We start from the raw sequence: 20,828 nt of genomic DNA, 5'->3' as shown, positions 1-20,828 counted from the left end.
CTCCCAGTTGCTCCCAGTCGCTCCCAGTCCCCTCCCAGCACCCTCAGCTGCCCTCCCAGTCCCTCCCAGTTGCCCCCAGTCCCTCCCTGCACCCTCAGCCGCCCTCCCAGTCCCCCCCAGTTGCCCCCAGTCCCTCCCTGCACCCTCAGCCGCCCTCCCAGTCCCCCCCAGTTGCCCCCAGTCCCCTCCCAGTTGCTCCCAGTCCCTCCCAGTCCCCTCCCAGCACCCTCAGCTGCCCTCCCAGTCCCTCCCAGTTACCCCCAGTCCCCTCCCAGCACCCTCAGCCCCCCTCCCATTCCCTCCCAGCACCCTCAGCCCCCCTCCCAGTCCCTCCCAGTTGCCCCCAGTCCCCTCCCAGTTGCCCCCAGTCCCCTCCCAGTTGCTCCCAGTTGCTCCCAGTCCCCTCCCAGCACCCTCAGCCGCCCTCCCAGTCCCTCCCAGTTGCCCCCAGTCCCTCCCTGCACCCTCAGCCGCCCTCCCGGTCCCCCCCAGTTGCCCCCAGTCCCCTCCCAGTTGCCCCCAGTCCCCTCCCAGCACCCTCAGCCCCCCTCCCATTCCCTCCCAGCACCCTCAGCCCCCCTCCCTGTCCCTCCCAGTTACTCCCAGTCCCCTCCCAGTTGCCCCCAGTCCCTCCCAGCACCCTCAGCCGCCCTCCCAGTCCCCTCCCAGCACCCTCAGCCCCCTTCCCATTCCCTCCCAGCACCCTCAGCCCCCTTCCCATTCCCTCCCAGTTGCTCCCAGTTGCCCCCAGCCCCCTCCCAGTCCCCCCCAGTGGCCCACCTGGGTGTTCTGGGTGGGGATCTGGAGCAGCAGGGCCAGGTCCGCCCAGTCGAAGGTGTCGTCGAGGGCCAGCAGCGCCCCGTGCACCCCGCTCTCCCCCAGGTTGCGGGCGAACTCCTTCAGCCCCACGCTCTGCACCCACGCCGTCACCCGCTCGTTCGACCACACCACCACGTCTGGGGGACACGTCACTGCCCCACGGCACACCCCACGGCACCCCACGGCACCCCCACAGCATCCCCAGGGCACCCCACAGCACCCCACAGCACCCCACGGCACCCCCACGGCACCCCAGGGCACCCCACGGCACCCCCACAGCATCCCCAGGGCACCCCACAGCACCCAAGGGCACCCCACCGCACGCCCCACGGCACCCCCACGGCACCCCACGGCACCCCCACAGCACCCAAGGGCACCCCACGGGACCCCCACAGCACCCAAGGGCACCCCACGGCACCCCCACAGCATCCCCAGGGCACCCCACAGCACCCAAGGGCACCCCACCACACGCCCCACGGCACCCCCACGGCACCCCACGGCACCCCACGGCACCCCCACAGCATCCCCAGGGCACCCCACAGCACCCCACGGCACCCCCACGGCACCCAAGGGCACCCCACGGCACCCCCACAGCATCCCCAGGGCACCCCACAGCACCCAAGGGCACCCCACCACACGCCCCACGGCACCCCCACGGCACCCCACGGCACCCCACGGCACCCCCACAGCATCCCCAGGGCACCCCACAGCACCCCACGGCACCCCCACGGCACCCAAGGGCACCCCACGGCACCCCCACAGCATCCCCAGGGCACCCCACAGCACCCAAGGGCACCCCACCGCACGCCCCACGGCACCCCCACGGCACCCCACGGCACCCCACGGCACCCCCACAGCATCCCCAGGGCACCCCACAGCATCCCCAGGGCACCCCACAGCACCCCACGGCACCCCCACGGCACCCAAGGGCACCCCACGGCACCCTCACAGCACCCCCAGGGCACCCCACAGCACCCAAGGGCACCCCACCGCACGCCCCACGGCACCCCCACGGCACCCCACGGCACCCCCACAGCACCCAAGGGCACCCCACGGGACCCCCACAGCACCCAAGGGCACCCCACGGCACCCCCACAGCATCCCCAGGGCACCCCACAGCACCCAAGGGCACCCCACCACACGCCCCACGGCACCCCCACAGCATCCCCAGGGCACCCCAGGGCACCCCACGGCACCCCCGCGGCACCCAAGGGCACCCCACGGCACCCCCACAGCACCCCCACAGCACCCCACAGCACCCAAGGGCACCCCACGGGACTCCCACAGCATCCCCACGGCACCCCACGCCACCCCCACAGCACCCCACGGGACACAAGGGCACCCCACGGGACCCCCACAGCACCCAAGGGCACCCCACGGCACCCCACAGGACCCCCACAGCATCCCCATGGCAACCTATGGCACCCGACGGGACCCCCCCAGCACCCCCCAGCACCCAAGGGCACCCCATAGCACCCCCATGGCACCCCACAGGACCCCCACAGGACCCCCATAGCACCCCCACGGCACCCCACGGGACCCCCACAGGACCCCCACAGCATCCCCAGGGCACCCCACGGGACCCCCACAGCACCCCTGTGGCACCCTATGGCACCCAATGGCACCCCACGGGACCCCCACAGGACCCCCACAGCATCCCCACGGGACCCCTGTAGCACCCTATGGCACCCCACGGGACCCCCACAGCACCCCACCGCACCCAAGGGCACCCCAGAGCACCCCACGGACCCCCACAGCACCCCCACAGGACCCCCACAGCATCCGCGTGGGACCCCCATAGCACCCTATGGCACCCCACAGCACCCAAGGGCACCCCCACAGCACCCCACGGGACCCCCATAGCACCCCCATGGCGCTCCATGCTGTGACCACAGCACCCCAGGACCCCCCCCCAGACCCACTAGAGACCCCCAGGACCCTCAGGACCCCCCCAGGACCCCCTGACCCCCCCCAGACGCCCCCGTACCGGCACTCTGGACCTGGCTCTCCCCCTCAGGACCCCCCCAAGACCCCCCAGACCCCCCCCCGGACCCCCCAAGACTCCCCCAGGACCCCTCCTGAGCCCCCCAGGACCCTCAGGACCCCCCCAGACCCCCCCAGGACCCCCAAACCCCCCTTGTACCAGTGTTCTGGGCCTGGATATCCCCCCCCCGGACCCTCAGGACCCCCCCAGGACCCCCAAACCCCCCTGTACCGATGCTCTGGGCCTGGATCTCCCCCCCCAGGCCCCCCCAGGACCCTCAGGACCCCCCCAGACCCCCCCCAGGACCCCCAGACCCCCCCTGTACCAGTGCTCTGGGCCTGGATCTCCCCCCCCAGGACACTCAGGACCCCCCCAGACCCCCCCCAGGACCCCCAGACCCCCCCATACCGGTGCTCTGGGCCTGGCTTTCTCCCCCCAGGACCCCCCCAGGACCCTCAGGACCCCCCCAGACCCCCCCCAGAACCCCCAGACCCCCCCATACCGGTGCTCTGGGCCTGGATCTCCCCCCCCAGACCCCCCCAGGACCCTCAGGACCCCCCCAGACCCCCCCATATCAGTGCTCTGGGCCTGGATCTCCCCCCCCAGGCCCCCCCAGGACACTCAGGACCCCCCCAGACCCCCCCCAGGACCCCCAGACCCCCCCATACCGGTGCTCTGGGCCTGGCTTTCTCCCCCCAGGACCCCCCCAGGACCCTCAGGACCCCCCCAGACCCCCCCCCAGGACCCCCAGACCCCCCCATACCAGTGCTCTGGGCCTGGCTTTCTCCCCCCAGGACCCCCCCAGGACCCTCAGGACCCCCCCAGACCCCCCCCAGGACCCCCAGACCCCCCCATACTGGTGCTCTGGGCCTGGATCTCCCCCCCCAGACCCCCCCAGGACCCTCAGGACCCCCCCAGACCCCCCCCAGGACCCCCAGACCCCCCCATACCGGTGCTCTGGGCCTGGCTTTCTCCCCCCAGGACCCCCCCAGGACCCTCAGGACCCCCCCAGACCCCCCCCAGGACCCCCAGACCCCCCCGTACCGGTGCTCTGGGCCTGGCTCTCCTCCCGCCGTCGCTCCAGCTCCTTTCGGTCGTAGTTGAGGCGTTTTAGGCACATAATGCCGTAATGGAGGCTCACCCTGGGGGGGGGGCACTGGGGTCACCCTGGGGGGGTCCTGGGGTCACCCCAAGGGTCCTGGGGTCATCCTGAGGGTCCTGGGGTCACCCCAAGGGTCCCCATTCCCTGGGAACCCCCATTCCCAGGGTCCCCGATCCCAGGGTTCCCCATTCCCGGGGGGGGTGTCCCCCATTTCTTGGGACCCCCCCATTCCCATGGACACCCCCCCCATCCCCAGGGGGTCTCTCACCCCCCAGGACATCCCCCTACCCCTAGTTGTCCCCCCCCACTCCCCAAATTAGGGGCACCCCATCCCCAGGGGGGACAGCCCCAGCCCCAGGGACCCCCCCCATATCCCCACTCCCCCTCCATCCCCATCCCCAGGGGACCCCCCCCATCCCCAGGGGACCCCCCCCATTCCCAGAGGACCCCTCCCATCCCCAAGGGACCCCCCCTCCATCCCTAGGGACCCCCCCCATCCCCACAGGACCCCCCCCATCCCCAAGGGACCCCTATATCCCCCCTCCCCCTCCATCCCCCTCCCTCCCCCACCCCCAGGGCTGCCCAAGGGACCCCAAGGGACCCCCCCTCCATCCCTAGGGACACCCCCATCCCCAAAGGACCCCCCCCATCCCCACAGGACCCCCCCATCCCCAAGGGACCCCTATATCCCCCCTCCCCCTCCATCCCCATCCCTCCCCCATCCCCAAGGGACCCCCCCCATCCCCACAGGACCCCCCCCCTCCATCCCTAGGGACCCCCCCCATCCCCACAGGACCCCCCCCATCCCCAAGGGACCCCCCCCTCCATCCCTAGGGACCCTCCCCATTCCCAGAGGACCCCCCCCATCCCCAAGGGACCCCTATATCCCCCCTCCCCCTCCATCCCCATCCCTCCCCCATCCCCAAGGGACCCCCCCCATTCCCAGAGGACCCCCCCCATCCCCAAGGGACACCCCCCTCCATCCCTAGGGACCCCCCCCATTCCCAGAGGACCCCCCCCATCCCCAAGGGACCCCTATATCCCCTCTCCCCCTCCATCCCCATCCCTCCCCCATCCCCAAGGGACCCCCCCCATCCCCACAGGACCCCCCCCCTCCATCCCTAGGGACCCCCCCCATCCCCACAGGACCCCCCCCATCCCCAAGGGACCCCCCCCTCCATCCCTAGGGACCCTCCCCATTCCCAGAGGACCCCCCCCATCCCCAAGGGACCCCTATGTCCCCCCTCCCCCTCCATCCCCATCCCTCCCCCATCCACAAGGGACCCCCCATCCCCAAAGGACCCCCCCCATCCCCAAGGGACCCCTATATCCCCCCTCCCCCTCCATCCCCATCCCTCCCCCATCCCCAAGGGACCCCCCCCATTCCCAGAGGACCCCCCCCATCCCCAAGGGACACCCCCCTCCATCCCTAGGGACCCCCCCCATTCCCAGAGGACCCCCCCCATCCCCAAGGGACCCCTATATCCCCTCTCCCCCTCCATCCCCATCCCTCCCCCATCCCCAAGGGACCCCCCCCATCCCCACAGGACCCCCCCCCTCCATCCCTAGGGACCCCCCCCATCCCCAAGGGACCCCCCCCTCCATCCCTAGGGACCCCCCCCATTCCCAGAGGACCCCCCCCATCCCCAAGGGACCCCTATATCCCCCCTCCCCCTCCATCCCCATCCCTCCCCCATCCCCAAGGGACCCCCCCCATCCCCACAGGACCCCCCCCATCCCCAAGGGACCCCCCCCTCCATCCCTAGGGACCCCCCCCATTCCCAGAGGACCCCCCCCATCCCCAAGGGACCCCCATCCCCTCCCTCCCCCTCCCTCCCCCACCCCCAGGGCTGCCCCCCCTCCCCAAATGGAGGGCTGGGGGGGGGGGTGATGGTGACTGGCGGGGGGGGGGGGTGTCCACCGACCGATGGAAGGAGTCGACCATCTTGAGCTGCCCCCTCAGCTCCTTCTTGCTGAGGTGGTCGAGCATCCTGGCGTCCACCAGCGACTCCATGAAGTAGCTGCGGTACTGGGGCAGCCCCAGGCTGGGCAGCCACTCGTTGCCCACCCACTCGTGGTTCATGTCCCCGTAGGCCAGGATCTGCGGGTGGGAAACGCTGGGAAAACACCCCCCCCACACCCCACACCCCCCCCCAGGGAACCCCCGGTACCCCTGAGACCAGGACCCCCCCGGGAACCCCCCTTTAACCCCTGACAGGACCCTTCTCAACACCCCTCTACCCCTGCCAGGACCTTTCTCACCCCTCTACCCCTGCCAGGACCCTTCTCAACACCCCCCCTTTACCCCTGCCAGGACCCTTCTCAACACCCCCCCTTATCCCTGCCAGGACCTTTCTGCCACACACCCCCCCCCCCTTTACCCCTGCCAGGACCCCTCTGTGAACCCCCCCCATAGCCCTTCCATGACCTTTCTGCCCCCCCCCCCTTATCCCTGCCAGGACCTTTCTGCCACACACACCCCCCCTTTACCCCTGCCAGGACCCCTCTGTGAAACCCCCCATAGCCCTTCCAGGACCTTTCTGCCCCCCCCCCCCTTATCCCTGCCAGGACCTTTCTCACCCCCCTTAGCCCTGCCAGGACCTTTCTGCCAACCCCCCCTCATCCCTGCCAGGACCTTTCTCACCCCCTTTACCCCTGCCAGGACCCCCCCGGGAACCCCCCTCATCCCTGCCAGGACCTTTCTCACCCCCCTTATCCCTGCCAGGACCTTTCTGCCATCCCCCCCCCCTTATCCCTGCCAGGACCCCTCTGTGAACCCCCCCATAGCCCTTCCAGGACCTTTCTGCTCCCCCCCCCCCTTTACCCCTGCCAGGACCTTTCTCACCCCCTTTACCCCTGCCAGGACCTTTCTGCCACCCCCCCACCCCCCCCCGCCCTTTACCCCTGCCAGGACCCTCGTGCAAGGCTCGTGCAAGGCCCCTCGTGCAAGAGGCCGCCCTCGTGCGAGGGGCTGGGAGTCACGGGGGACACACACACACGACGACCCCTCGTGCGAGGCCTTGTCCTCGTGCAAGGGGCTGGATACGTGCACGTGCAAGGTCCGTCGTGCGAGGCTCTGCGTTTTGGGGGTGGGGAGAGGGGGCCCTCGTGCAAGGCCGTGCCCTCGTGCGAGGCTCTGGGGGGCTGCCAGGCCCCTCGTGCGAAACCCTGGGCTCCTCTTGCCCCTTGTGCAAGACACCATCCTCGTGCAAGGCCCCATCCTCGTGCAAGACCCTCTTCTTCTGCAAGGCCCCTCTCTCACACAAGCCCCCCCGCGCGTCCTCGTGCAAGCCCCGCCCCTCCCCGTGCAAGCCCCTACCTGCTCCCAGCTGATCTCCTTTGTCTCCTGGCAGCAGGGGGGGGGGCAGGGAGGGGAGAGGCATCAGGGGGGCCCATCCCCCCCCCCAGAACCCACCCCCCGGTCCTCGTGCGTTGCACGAGGGCTCACGCTCACTGGCTTGGTGGTGGCCGTCAGCGACTCCATCTCCTCGTGCGTCATCCAGACGTTGCCCGTGGACTGGGGACACACACGCACACACACGTGTCATGGGGGGGGGGCAGCAGTCGTGCAAGGCAGTCGTGCAAGGCCACGTGAGGCTGTGCAAGGTGCTCGTGCAAGGTCGTCGTCCCCCTCCATCCCGTGTGTGGCTGCGTGAGGTCCCCGTGCAAAGCCCTGGTGCGAGGCCCCTCGTGTGAAACTCCTCGTGTAAGACCCCTCGTGCAAGACCCTCATGTGAGACTCCTTGTGCAAGACCCCCATGTGAGCCCCGCCCCGTGTGAAACCCCTCGTGCAAGCCCATTGTGCAAAGCTCCTCTCCAAGACCCCTCATCCAAAGCAAGACCCTTGTGCGAACATCCTTGTGCGAAACCCCTCACATGAACCCCCTTGTGCAAAGCCCCTCGCGTGAATCCCATTGTGCGAATCCCCTTGTGTGAACCCCCTCGTGCAAATCCCCTCGTGCAAACCCCCTTGTGCGAAGCCCGTCGTGTGAAGGCCCTCGTGCGAAGGCCCTCGTGCAAAACCCCTTCCTGCAACCCTCCCGGTGCAACCCCCCCTCCTGCGAACCCCCTGGCGCCAACGCCCTCACGCGAACGCCCTCGTGCAAACCCCCTCGTGCAAAGCCCGTCGTGCAAACCCCCTCGTGCAAACCCGCTCGTGCAAAGCCCCTTGTGCAAACCCCCTCGTGCAAAACCCCTTCCTGCAACCCTCCCGGTGCAACCCCCGCTCCTGCGAACCCCCTGGCGCCAACGCCCTCACGCGAACGCCCTCGTGCAAACCCCCTCGTGCAAACCCCCTCGTGCGAAGCCCCTCGTGCGAAGCCCCTCGTGCAAACCCTCTCCTGCAAAACCCCTTCCTGCGACCCTCCTGGTGCAACCCCCGCTCCTGCGAACCCCCCGGCGCCAACGCCCTCACGCGAATGCCCTCGTGCAAACCCCCTCGTGCAAAGCCCATCGTGCAAACCCCCTTGTGCAAACCCCCTCGTGCAAAGCCCATCGTGCAAACCCCCTTGTGCGAAGCCCCTCGCGCAAACCCCCTCCTGCAAAACCCCTTCCTGCAACCCCCCCTCTTGCGAACCCCCCCGGCGCCAACACCCTCACGCGAACGCCCTTGTGCGAACCCCCGTCGTGCAAAGCCCCGTCGTGCAAACCCCCTCGTGCAAACCCCCTCGTGCAAAGTCCCTCGTGCGAAGCCCCTCACGCAAACCCCCTCCTGCAAAACCCCTTCCTGCAACCCTCCCGGTGCAACCCCCCCTCCTGCGAACCCCCTGGCGCCAACGCCCACACGTGAACGCCCTCGTGCAAACCCCCTCGTGCAAAGCCCGTCGTGCAAACCCCCTCGTGCAAAGCCCCTTGTGCAAACCCCCTCGTGCAAAACCCCTTCCTGCAACCCTCCAGGTGCAACCCCCCCTCCTGCGAACCCCCTGGCGCCAACGCCCACACGTGAACGCCCTCGTGCAAACCCCCTCATGCAAAGCCCGTCGTGCAACCCCCCTCGTGCAAACCCCCTCGTGCAAACCCCCTCGTGCGAAGCCCCTCACGCAAACCCCCTCCTGCGAACCCCCCCGGCGCCAACGCCCTCACGCGAACGCCCTCGTGCAAACCCCCTCGTGCAAAGCCCGTCGTGCAAACCCCCTCGTGCAAAACCCCTTCCTGCAACCCTCCCGGTGCAACCCCCCCTCCTGCGAACGCCCCGGCGCCAACGCCCTCACGCGAACGCCCTCGTGCAAACCCCCTTGTGCAAAGCCCGTCGTGCAAACCCCCTCGTGCAAAGCCCCTTGTGCAAACCCCCTCGTGCAAAACCCCTTCCTGCAACCCTCCCGGTGCAACCCCCCCTCCTGCGAACCCCCTGGCGCCAACGCCCTCACGCGAACGCCCTCGTGCAAACCCCCTCGTGCAAAGCCCGTCGTGCAAACCCCCTCGTGCAAAGCCCCTTGTGCAAACCCCCTCGTGCAAAACCCCTTCCTGCAACCCTCCTGGTGCAACCCCCCCTCCTGCGAACCCCCCCGGTGCCAACGCCCTCACGCGAACGCCCTCGTGCAAACCCCCTCGTGCAAAGCCCGTCGTGCAAACCCCCTCGTGCAAAACCCCTCGTGCAAACCCCCTCGTGCGAAGCCCCTCACGCAAACCCCCTCCTGCAAAACCCCTTCCTGCAACCCTCCCAGTGCAACCCCCCCTCCTGCGAACCCCCCGGCGCCAACGCCCTCACGCAAATGCCCTCGTGCAAACCCCCTCATGCAAAGCCCGTCGTGCAAACCCCCTCGTGCGAACCCCCTCGTGCGAAGCCCCTCACGCAAACCCCCTCCTGCAAAACCCCTTCCTGCAACCCTCCCGGTGCAACCCCCCCTCCTGCGAACCCCCCCGGCGCGAACGCCCACACGTGAACGCCCTCGTGCAAACCCCCTCGTGCGAAGCCCCTCACGCAAACCCCCTCCTGCAAAACCCCTTCCTGCAACCCTCCCGGTGCAACCCCCCCCTCGTTCGAACGCCCTCGTTCGAAGGCCCTCGGTCGAAGGCCCTCGGTCGAAGGCCCTCGTGCGAAGGCCCCGTCGTGCGAAGGCGGGCCCGCGGTGCGAGGCTCACCGTGCGGGAGGTGGCGGGGGCGGAGGGGCTGGTGAGCGACACCATCTCCTGGATGGCGAGGCGCAGCTTGAGCCGGTGCAGGGGGTTGCTGATCCCGATCTCCCGCTGGATCTCCGTGTCCGACAGGTTCGCCATGATGGCTCCGCTTTTCACGTTGGCCCGGCACGCCGCCACGTACCACGCCGGCATCCCCACCCACAGCTGGGGGGGGGGGGGGCACCCAGAGGTTGGGGTACCCACCCTAGAACCCCCCCACTATGGGTGGGGGGCATCCAGAGGTCTGGTGTTCCCACTCCAGCCCCCCAATATGAGTAGGGGGCACCCAAATGCCTGGGATCGCACCCTAGAACCCCCCCATTATGGGTGGGGGCACCCAGAGGTTGGGGTCCCCACCATAGAACCCCCCCCATTATGGGTGGGGGCACCCAGAGGTTGGGGTCCCCACCATAGAACCCCCCCACTATGGGTGGGGGGCACCCAAATGCCTGGGATCGCACCCTAGAACCCCCCCATTATGGGTGGGGGCACCCAGAGGTTGGGGTCCCCACCATAGAACCCCCCCACTATGGGTGGGGGGCATCCAGAGGTCTGGTGTTCCCACCCCAGCCCCCCAATATGAGTAGGGGGCACCCAAATGCCTGGGATCGCACCCTAGAACCCCCCCACTATGGGTGGGGGCACCCAGAGGTTGGGGTACCCACCCTAGAACCCCCCACTATGGGTGGGGGGCACCCAAATGCCTGGGATTGCACCCTAGAAGCCCCCCATTATGGGTGGGGGCACCCAGAGGTTGGGGTCCCCACCCTAGAACCCCCCCACTATGGGTGGGGGGCACCCAGAGGTTGGGGTACCCTCCCTAGAACCCCCCCACTATGGGTGGGGGGCACCCAGAGGTTGGGGTCCCCACCCTAGAATCCCCCCACTATGGGTGGGGGGCACCCAGAGGTCTGGTGTTCCCACTCCAGCCCCCCAATATGGGTAGGGGGCACCCAAATGCCTGGGATCGCACCCTAGAACCCCCCCACTATGGGTGGGGGCACCCAGAGGTTGGGGTACCCTCCCTAGAACCCCCCCACTATGGGTGGGGGGCACCCAAATGCCTGGGATCGCACCCTAGAACCCCCCCATTATGGGTGGGGGCACCCAGAGGTTGGGGTCCCCACCATAGAACCCCCCCACTATGGGTGGGGGGCACCCAGACATCGGGGTACCCATGCTAGACCCCCCCCCACTATGGGTGGGGGCACCCAGAGGTTGGGGTACCCACCCTAGAACCCCCCCACTATGGGTGGGGGGCATCCAGAGGTCTGGTGTTCCCACTCCAGCCCCCCAATATGAGTAGGGGGCACCCAAATGCCTGGGATCGCACCCTAGAACCCCCCCACTATGGGTGGGGGCACCCAGAGGTTGGGGTCCCCACCATAGAACCCCCCCCATTATGGGTGGGGGCACCCAGAGGTTGGGGTCCCCACCATAGAACCCCCCCACTATGGGTGGGGGGCACCCAGACACCCAGGTCCCCCCCCAGGACACCTTTGTCCCCACTCCAGCACCCCCTCACCCCTCCCCGCTATGCTTGGGGGTGTACCCAGACCCCAGGGTGCCCCCCCAGACCCCTGGCTGCCCCCCCCAGACCCCTGGGTGCCCCCCCTAGACCCCTGGGTGCCCTCCCAGACCCATGGGTGCCCCTCCCAGACCCCTGGCTGCCCCCCCTAGACCCCTGGCTGCCCTCCCAGACCCCTGGGTGCCCCCCCCAGACCCCTGGCTGCCCCCCCTAGACCCCTGGGTGCCCTCCCAGACCCCTGGGTGCCCCCCCCAGACCCCTGGGTGCCCTCCCAGACCCCTGGCTGCCCCCCCCAGACCCCTGGCTGCCCCCCCAGACCCCTGGCTGCCCCCCCTAGACCCCTGGCTGCCCCTCCCAGACCCCTGGGTGCCCTCCCAGACCCCTGGGTGCCCCCCCAGACCCATGGGTGCCCCCCCAAACCCCTAGGTGCCCCCCCCAAACCCCTGGCTGCCCCCCCCAGACCCCTGGGTGCCCCCCCCAGACCCATGGGTGCCCCCCCCAGACCCCTGGGTGCCCCCACCTCCAGCCAGGAGACGACGGTGGGTCCGTCCCAGGCGGCGAAGGGCAGCCCCTGCCTGCACGCCTCCTCCAGCAGCTCGTGCCTGGGGGGGGGGACACACACATTCAGAGACCCCCCCATGGGCACCCCAAAACCCCCCCGGGCACCCCCAAACCCCCCCAGACCCCCCCACCCTCCCACAGACCTGCAAAGTTCCCCCCAACCCTGCCCAGACCCCCTCAAGCCCCCCCAAAACCTTCCAGACACCCCCCCCCAAGGCAACCTATAGCCCCCCCAAATACCTCGGACCCCCCCCCCGGACCCTCCTGCCCCCCCAAAGTCCCCCCAACCCCCCCAAATCCCCCCCAGACCCCCAAAGACCCCCCAGACCCCCCAACCTCCCCCAAAGCCCCCCCCAAAGCCCCTCCAAGACCCCCCAAAGCCCCCCCGGACCCCCCAACCTCCCCCAACGCCCCCCAAAAGCCCCCCCAGCGCCCCCTCAGCCCCCCCAGACCCCCCCAACCTCACCCAAAGCCCCCCCAAAGCCCCAAAAGCCCCCCAAGACACCCCCAAATACCCCCCAGACCCCCAACCCCCCCCAAATCCCCTCCAAAGCCCCCAAATCCCCCCCAGACCCCCCCAGACCCCCAAAGCCCCCCCAAAAGCCCCCCCAAAGCCCCCCAGCCCCCCAAAACCACTCCCAGATCCCCCCAGCCCCCCCAAAGCCCCCCCAAAGCCCTCCAAATCCCCCCAGACCCCCAACCTCCCCCGAAGTCCCCCCAGACCCCCAAAGCCCCCTAGACCCCCCAGAACCCCCCAACCTCCCCCAAAGCCCCCCCAAAGCCCCCCAATCCCCCCAAGACACCCTCAAATCCCCCCCAGACCCCCCAACCTCCCCCAACGCCCCCCAAAAGCCCCCCCAGCGCCCCCTCAGGCCCCCCAGACCCCCCAACCTCACCCAAAGCCCCCCCAAAGCCCCAAAAGCCCCCCAAGACACCCCCAAAGCCCCCCCAGCCCCCCCAAAACCACTCCCAGATCCCCCAGCCCCCCCAAAACCCCCCAGACCCCCCAACCTCCCCCAAAGCCCCCCCAACCTGCCCCAAAGCCCCCCCAGCCTCCCCAAAACCACTCCCAGCCCCCCCCAAAGCCCCCTGACCCCCTAAACCCCCCCAGCCCCCCCCAAATTAAGGCCCCCCCCCAAAATTAAGGGGTGTTCCCCCCCCTCACTTTTTCTTGCTCCGTCGATCCTTCTCCACCGCCCCCGAGAGCTTCGCCAGCCCCAGGGCGTCGGGGGGGCCCAGCTCCTCCGAGGGGGTCCCAGCTGGGGGGGGCACAGGGTGAGACCCCCACCCACCCACCCACCCACAGGGACCCCAGGGTGCTCGGATACCTGGGTTCCTTTTGGGTGGGGGGGGGTCCAAGGGGGTGGGGGGGGCACCCAAAAAGGCCTGGGGCTGTTTGGGGTGGGGGTCAGGGTGCTTGGATGCGGGGGGGTTTTTTGGGTGGGGGGTCCAAGGGGGGGGGGCACCCAAATGCCTGGGTCCGTTTGGGGTGGGGGTCAGGGTGCTCGGACCCCTGGGTCCCTTTTGGGTGGGGGGGGTCCAAGGGGGTGGGGGGGGCACCCAAAAAGGCCTGGGGCTGTTTGGGGTGGGGGTCAGGGTGATTGGATGCAGGGGTCTTTTTGGGGTGGGGGGGGCCAAGGTGGCGGGGGGGGGCACCCAAAAGTCTGGATCCTTTTGGGGTGGGGGTCAGGGTGCTTGGACGCGGGGGTTTTTTTTTGGGTGGGGGGTCCAAGGGGGGGGCACCCAAAAGTCTGGATCCTTTTGGGGTGGGGGTCAGGGTGCTTGGACGCGGGGGTTTTTTTTTGGGTGGGGGGTCCAAGGGGGGGACACCCAAATGCCTGCATACCTTTGGGGTAGGGGTCAGGGTGCTTGGATGTGGGGGGGTTTTTTTGGGTGGGGGGGGTCCAAGGGCGGGGGGGGGGGCACCCAAAGGCCTGGGTTCCTTTAGGGTGGGGGTCAGGGTGCTCGGATTCGGGGGTCCCTTTTGGGTGGGGGGGGTCCAAAGGGGCTGGGGGGGGCACCCCGAAACCTGGGTGCCCTAGGGAGAGGGTCAGGGTGCTCAGACCCCTGGGTCCCGTTTGGGTGGGGGGGCTCAAGGGGTTTGGGGGGGGCATCCAGACCCCTGGGTGCCCTAGGGTGGGGGTCAGGGTGCTCAGATTCGGGGGTCCCTTTTGGGTGGGGGGGGTCCAAAGGGGCTGGGGGGGGGCACCCAGAAACCTGGGTGCCCTAGGGAGAGGGTCAGGGTGCTCAGACCCCTGGGTCCCGTTTGGGTGGGGGGGCTCAAGGGGTTTGGGGGGGGCATCCAGACCCCTGGGTGCCCTAGGGTGGGGGTCAGGGTGCTCAGATTCGGGGGTCCCTTTTGGGTGGGGGGGGGTCCAAAGGGGCTGGGGGGGGCACCCAGAAACTTGGGTGCCCTAGGGAGAGGGTCAGGGTGCTCAGACCCCTGGGTCCCGTTTGGGTGGGGGGGGCTCAAGGGCTTTGGGGGGGGCCCCCAGGTTTTGGGTGCCCTAGGGTGGGGGTCAGGGTGCCCGGGAACGCGGGGGGTCCCACCGAGGGAGGGGGCGTCTCTCGAGGGGGGGCCCAGGCGCCCCTTCTCCTTCTTGCCGAAGAGGCGCCCGATGGACGACTTGATGCTCTTCTTTTTGGGGGCTTTGTGCAGGGGGTCGGGGGGGGCACCGGCACCTTCGGGGACCAGCCTGGGGGGGGGGGGGGGTCGAGGGAGGGGGGCACCCATGGGCTGCACCCCACCACCCTCACACCCCTCCCCGGGACCCAAAAATCCCACCCACAGCACCCACCCCCCCCCATCCAAAGTGCACCCCGAGAGCTCGTGGTGGGCCCATAGGGTGTGAGGTGTGTGACCCCCCCAAAAAAACCACCCCCCCCACAGGGATCCCCCAGAGACCCCCCCAGCACCCCAATATGAACCCAGGGACCCCCCCAGCACCCCAATATAACCCCAGAGGCCCCCCAGCACCCCAATATAAACCCATAGACCCCCCCAGCACCCCAATATAACCAGAGGGACCCCCCAGCACCCCAATATGACCTCAGAGACCCCCCAGCACCCCAATATAACCCAGAGCCCCCCCAGCACCCCAATATGAACCCAGGACCCCCAGAGACCCCCCCCAGCACCCCAATAAGAACCCAGGGACCCCCCCAGCACCCCAATATGAACCCAGAGCCCCCCCCAGCACCCCAATATAACCCAGGGACCCCCCAGCACCCCAGTATAATCCAGAGCCCCCCCCAGCACCCCAATATGACCTCAGAGCCCCCCCCAGCACCCCAATATACTCCCAAGGACCCCCCCAGCACCCCAATATAACCCGAGGGACCCCCTCAGCACCCCAATATAACCCAGAGCCCCCCCAGCACCCCAATATGAACCCAAGGACCCCCCCAGCACCCCAATATAACCCAGAGCCCCCCCCAGCACCCCAATATGAACCCAGGGACCCCCCCAGCACCCCAATATAACCCCAGAGCCCCCCCAGCACCCCAATATGACCCCAGGACCCCCAGAGACCCCCCCCAGCACCCCAATAAGAACCCAGGGACCCCCCCAGCACCCCAATATGAACACAGAGCCCCCTCCCAGCACCTCAATATGACCCCAGGACCCCCAGAGCCCCCCAGCACCCCAATATGACCCCAGAGCCCCCCCCAGCACCCCAATATAATCCCAAGGACCCCCCCCAGCACCCCAATATGACCCAAGGGACCCCCCAGCACCCCAATATGAACCCAGAGCCCCCCCCAGCACCCCAATATAACCCAGGGACCCCCCAGCACCCCAGTATAATCCAGAGCCCCCCCCAGCACCCCAATATGACCTCAGAGCCCCCCCCAGCACCCCAATATGAACCCAGGGACCCCCCCAGCACCCCAATATAACCAGAGGGACCCCTCAGCACCCCATTATAACCCAGAGCCCCCCCCAGCACCCCAATATGAACCCAGGGACCCCCCAGCACCCCAATATAACCAGAGGGACCCCCCCAGCACCCCAATATGACCTCAGAGACCCCCCAGCACCCCAATATAACCCAGAGCGCCCCCAGCACCCCAATATGACCCCAGGGACCCCCCCCAGCACCCCAATATAAACCCATAGACCCCCCCAGCACCCCAATATGACCCCAGGGACCCCCCACCCCCACCCCGAAGCCCCCCCCAACTCACCCCACTCGTGGGTCGCGCCCCTCTTCCAACCCGGCCGCCGGCAGCGCCAAGGGGGGACCCCCCCGCTCCAGTCGGGTGCTCGGGGGGGGCCGGGGGGGTCCCAGGACCCGACCCCTTCTCCTCCCCCCCCGGGGCTCCTCCTTGGGGACGTGGTTCTGGGGGGGGGGGCAGAGTGATTTTGGGGGGGCCCCAGAATTTTTGGGTGGCCCCAGAATTTTGAGGGGACCCTGACAGACCCCAAAAATTTGAGGGGGGGGGCGTGTCTGGTCTTTTTTGGGGGGGACCCCGGAAGCCCCCCCCAGATCATTGGAGGGGTCCTCAACCATTTGGGGGGGGACCCTGGCAACCCCCCCCCCCAGATATTTGCCCCCCCCCTCCAAATTTTGGGGACTCCTGGTCATTTTGAGGGGGGGGTCACCCTGGCACCCCCATATCCATTTTGGGGTTCTTGGCCATTTGGGGGGGGTCACCCTGGCACCCCCCCAGCCATTGGGGGGGTCCCCAGCCATTTTTGGGGGGGTCCCCATGCCCCCACATCCATTTTGGGGGTCCCAAGCCATTTTGGGGATCCCCAGCCATTTTTGGGGGGGGGCACCATGCCTCCAAATCCATTTTGGGGGTCTCCAGCCATTTGGGGGGGTCCTCGGCCATTTTGAGGGGGGGGGCACCATGTCCCTACATCCATTTTGGGGGTCCCAGCCATTTTTGGGGGGGTCCCCAGCCATTCTGGGGGGGGGGTCCCCATGCCCCCACATCCATTTTGGGGGTCCCAAGCCATTTTGGGGACCCCCAGCCATTTTTTGGGGGGGGGCACCATACCTCCAAATCCATTTGGGGGCCATTCTGGGGGGGGTCCCAGCCATTTTTGGGGGGGTCCCCAGCACTTTTAGGGGGGGTCCCCATGCCCCCACATCCATTTTGGGGGTCCCCAGCCATTTTTGGGGGGGTCCCCAGCCATTCTGGGGGGGGGTCCCAGCCATTTTTGGGGGGGTCCCCAGCACTTTTAGGGGGGTCCCCATGCCCCCACATCCATTTTGGGGGTCCCCAGCCATTTTTGGGGGGGGTCCCCAGCCATTCTGGGGGGGGTCCCAGCCATTTTTGGGGGGTCCCCAGCCATTCTGGGGGGGTCCCCATGCCCCCACATCCATTTTGGGGGTCCCAAGCCATTTTGGGGACCCCCAGCCATTTTTGGGGGGGGGGGCACCATGCCTCCAAATCTATTTGGGGGCCATTCTGGGGGGGGTCCCCAGCCATTTTTGGGGGGGTCCCCAGCCCTTTTGGGGGGGGGTCCCCATGCCCCCACACCCACTTCGGGTGTCCCCATCCATTTGGGAGTTCACCCTCGCCCCCCCATCTATGGGGGGGGTCCCTAATTTTTTTTTTTTGGCGGGGGGGGACACACTCACCTCTCGGGCGGGGCTGGGGGGGGCCAGGCGGGGGGTGGACCGACCGCTGCTGGGGGGGGAGGGACTGGCCAAGGTGGAACTGGTGAGGGAGGGGGGCAGGGAGGCGCCCCCCCCCCGGTAGCGCCCCAGGGGGGCCCCCTCCAGCCCCCCCGCCCCCCCCCACCCGGCTCTCCAGCTCCTCCGCCCGCAGCTCCGTGCACTCCTTCTCCTCCTGGATCAACCTGGGGGGGGGGGGGGGCAAAAAGAAGGGGGGGGGCAACAAGGAGGAGGGGGAGGCACGTTGGGGGGGGCTCCCCCCAACCCCTCGGACCCCTTTGTCTGGACCCCAACTCCCACAGGACACCCCCACCCCCCCAAAATCCCTCCATTGCCCCCCCCAAATGTCCCATAGCCCCCCCATTGGCCCCCAGTCCCCCCACTTGCCCCCCCAATTGCCCCCCAGCCCCCCCACTTGCCCCCCATTGCCCCCCCAGTCCCTCATTACCCCCCTACCTGCTCCATGGCCCCCAGAGCCCCCCCCAACGCTCTATTGTCCCCCCCAACACCCTATTGCCCCCCCCACTTACCCCCAGACCCCCCCAGTGCCCCCCACCTGCCCCCAGCCCCCCCCAGTGCCCCCCCACCAGCCCCCCAGTCCCCCCATTGCTCCCGCATTGCCCCCAGTGCCCCCCACTTGACCCCCCCAGCCCCCCCAGTGCCCCCCACTTGCTCTCCCAGTCCCCCCTTGCCCCCCACCTGCCCCCAGCCCCCCAACATGACCCCCCAGTCCTCCCAGTGCCCCCCCAGTGCCCCCCCACTTGACCCCCAGTCCCCCCATTGCTCCCCCATTGCCCACCAGTGCCCCCCACTTGCTTCCCCAGTGCCCCCTTGCCCCCCCACCTGCCCCTAGCCCCCCCCCATTACCCCCCAGCACTCCCAGTGCCCCCTACCTGCTCCCATTGCCCCCCCACCTGCCCCCCAGTCCCCCCATTGCCCCCCAGTGCCCCCCACCTGCCCCCCCAGCCCCCCCAGTGCCCCCTACCTGCTCCCAGCCCCCCCAGTGCCCCTCCAGTGCCCCCCACTTGCTCTCCCAGACCCCCATTGCCCCCCCACCTGCCCCCCAGTTCCCCCATTGCCCCCCAGTGCCCCCCACTTGCTCCCCTAGTGCCCCCTTGCCCCCCCACCTGCCCCCAGCCCCCCAACATGACCCCCCAGTCCTCCCAGTGCCCCCCCAGTGCCCCCCACTTGACCCCCAGTGCCCCCCTCACCTGCCCCCAGCCCCCCAACATGACACCCCAGTCCTCCCAGTGCCCCCCCCAGTGCCCCCCACTTTATCCCCCCAGTTCCCCATTGTTCCCCATCACCCCCCCACCTGCCCCCCAGTCCCCCCAGTGCCCCCCCGGTGCCCCCCACTTGACCCCCAGTGCCCCATTGCTCCCCAGCCCCCCCAAATTGCCTGGGGGGAATCTCTGGGTTTTAGGGTGTCCCTGGGGGTGGGGGGTTCCTGGGGGTGTCCCTGGGGTTTTGGGGGGGTCTCTGGGGGGGGGATCCCTGGGATTTGGGGGTCCCTGGGAGGAGTCTCAGGGTTTGGGGGGATCCCCAGGATTTAGGGGTCCCTGGGGGGGGTATTCCTGGGATTTGGGGGTCCCTGGGGGGGTGTCACTGGGATTTAGGGTGTCCCTGGGGGGGGTGTCAGGGTTTGGGGGTATCCCTGGGATTTGGGGTTCCCTGGGGGGGGATCGCTGGGGTTTGGGGGTTCCTGGGGGTGCCATGACAGGGTTTTGGGGTATCCCTGGGGTTTGGGGGTCCCTGGGGGGTATCCCTGGGATTTGGGGAGTCCCGGGGGGTATCCCCAGGATTTGGGGGTCCCTGGGAGGGGATCCCTGGGTTTTGGGGTGTCCCTGGGTTTTGGGAGTCCCTGGGGGGGATCCCTGGGGTTTGGGGTGTCCCTGGGGGGTGGCCCTGGGATTTGGGGGTCTCTGGGTTTGGGGAGTCCCTGGGTTTGGGGAGTCCCTGGGGGGATCCCCGGGATTTGGGGGTCCCTGGGGGGATCCCTGGGTTTTGGGGGTCCCTTGGGGGGGTGTCAGGGTTTTGGGTTCTCCCTGGGATTTGGGGAGTCCCTGGGGGGGGATCCCTGGGGTTTGGGGTGTCCCTGGGTTTTGGGAGTCCCTGGGGGGTATCCCCGGGGATTTGGGGGTCCCTGGGGGGTATCCCCAGGATTTGAGGGTCCCTGGGGGGGGATCCCTGGGATTTGGGGGTGTCCCTGGGTTTTGGGAGTCCCTGGGGGGGATCCCTGGGGTTTGGGGTGTCCCTGGGATTTGGGGGTCTCTGGGTTTGGGGAGTCCCTGGGTTTGGGGAGTCCCTGGGGGGTATCCCCGGGATTTGGGGTTCCCTGGGGGGGGGATCGCTGGGGTTTGGGGGTCCCTTGGGGGGGGATGTCAGGGTTTTGGGTTATCCCTGGGATTTGGGGAGTCCCTGGGGGGGATCCCCAGGATTTTGGGGTCCCTGGGAGGGGATCCCTGGGATTTGGGGTGTCCCTGGGTTTTGGGAGTCCCTGGGAGGGATCCCTGGGGTTTGGGATGTCCCTGGGGGGGGATCTCTGGGATTTGGGGTGTCCCTGGGTTTTGGGAGTCCCTGGGGGGGATCCCTGGGGTTTGGGGAGTCCCTGGGGGGTATCCCCAGGATTTGGGGGTCCCTGGGGGGGGATCCCTGGGATTTGGGGTGTCCCTGGGTTTTGGGAGTCCCTGGGGGGATCCCTGGGGTTTGGGGTGTCCCTGGGGGGGGATCCCTGGGATTTGGGGTGTCCCTGGGTTTTGGGAGTCCCTGGGGGGGATCCCTGGGGTTTGGGGTGTCCCTGGGGGGGATCCCTGGGATTTGGGGTGTCCCTGGGTTTTGGGAGTCCCTGGGGGGGATCCCTGGGGTTTGGGATGTCCCTGGGGGGGGATCCCTGGGATTTGGGGGTCTCTGGGTTTTGGGAGTCCCTGGGGGGGATCCCTGGGGTTTGGGGAGTCCCTGGGGGGTATCCCCCAGGATTTGGGGGTCCCTGGGGGGGATCCCTGGGATTTGGGGTGTCCCTGGGTATTGGGAGTCCCTGGGGGGGATCCCTGGGGTTTGGGGTGTCCCTGGGGGGGGATCCCTGGGATT

General features: G+C 68.8%; 1 protein-coding gene across 1 annotated transcript in view; it reads right to left on the bottom strand.

Annotated features, from left to right (window-relative positions):
- LOC138684096 (liprin-alpha-3-like) overlaps positions 1-20,828 on the bottom strand; it is a 49,148-nt gene that overhangs the window by 5,741 nt on the left and 22,579 nt on the right. The window contains 12 exon segments of the mRNA XM_069777811.1: positions 781-956; positions 3,848-3,945; positions 5,831-6,006; positions 7,225-7,251; positions 7,360-7,422; positions 9,987-10,187; positions 12,071-12,152; positions 13,277-13,370; positions 14,662-14,807; positions 16,300-16,454; positions 17,706-17,864; positions 17,866-17,926. Coding sequence (XP_069633912.1) covers positions 781-956; positions 3,848-3,945; positions 5,831-6,006; positions 7,225-7,251; positions 7,360-7,422; positions 9,987-10,187; positions 12,071-12,152; positions 13,277-13,370; positions 14,662-14,807; positions 16,300-16,454; positions 17,706-17,864; positions 17,866-17,926 — 1,438 coding nt within the window.

The sequence above is a fragment of the Haliaeetus albicilla genome, unplaced genomic scaffold (genome assembly GCF_947461875.1).
Source record: "Haliaeetus albicilla unplaced genomic scaffold, bHalAlb1.1 scaffold_148, whole genome shotgun sequence".
Taxonomy (NCBI): Eukaryota; Metazoa; Chordata; class Aves; order Accipitriformes; family Accipitridae; genus Haliaeetus; species Haliaeetus albicilla.
The sequence above is the reverse complement of the archived record's forward strand: the minus strand, read 5'-3'. Positions and strand labels throughout refer to the sequence as shown.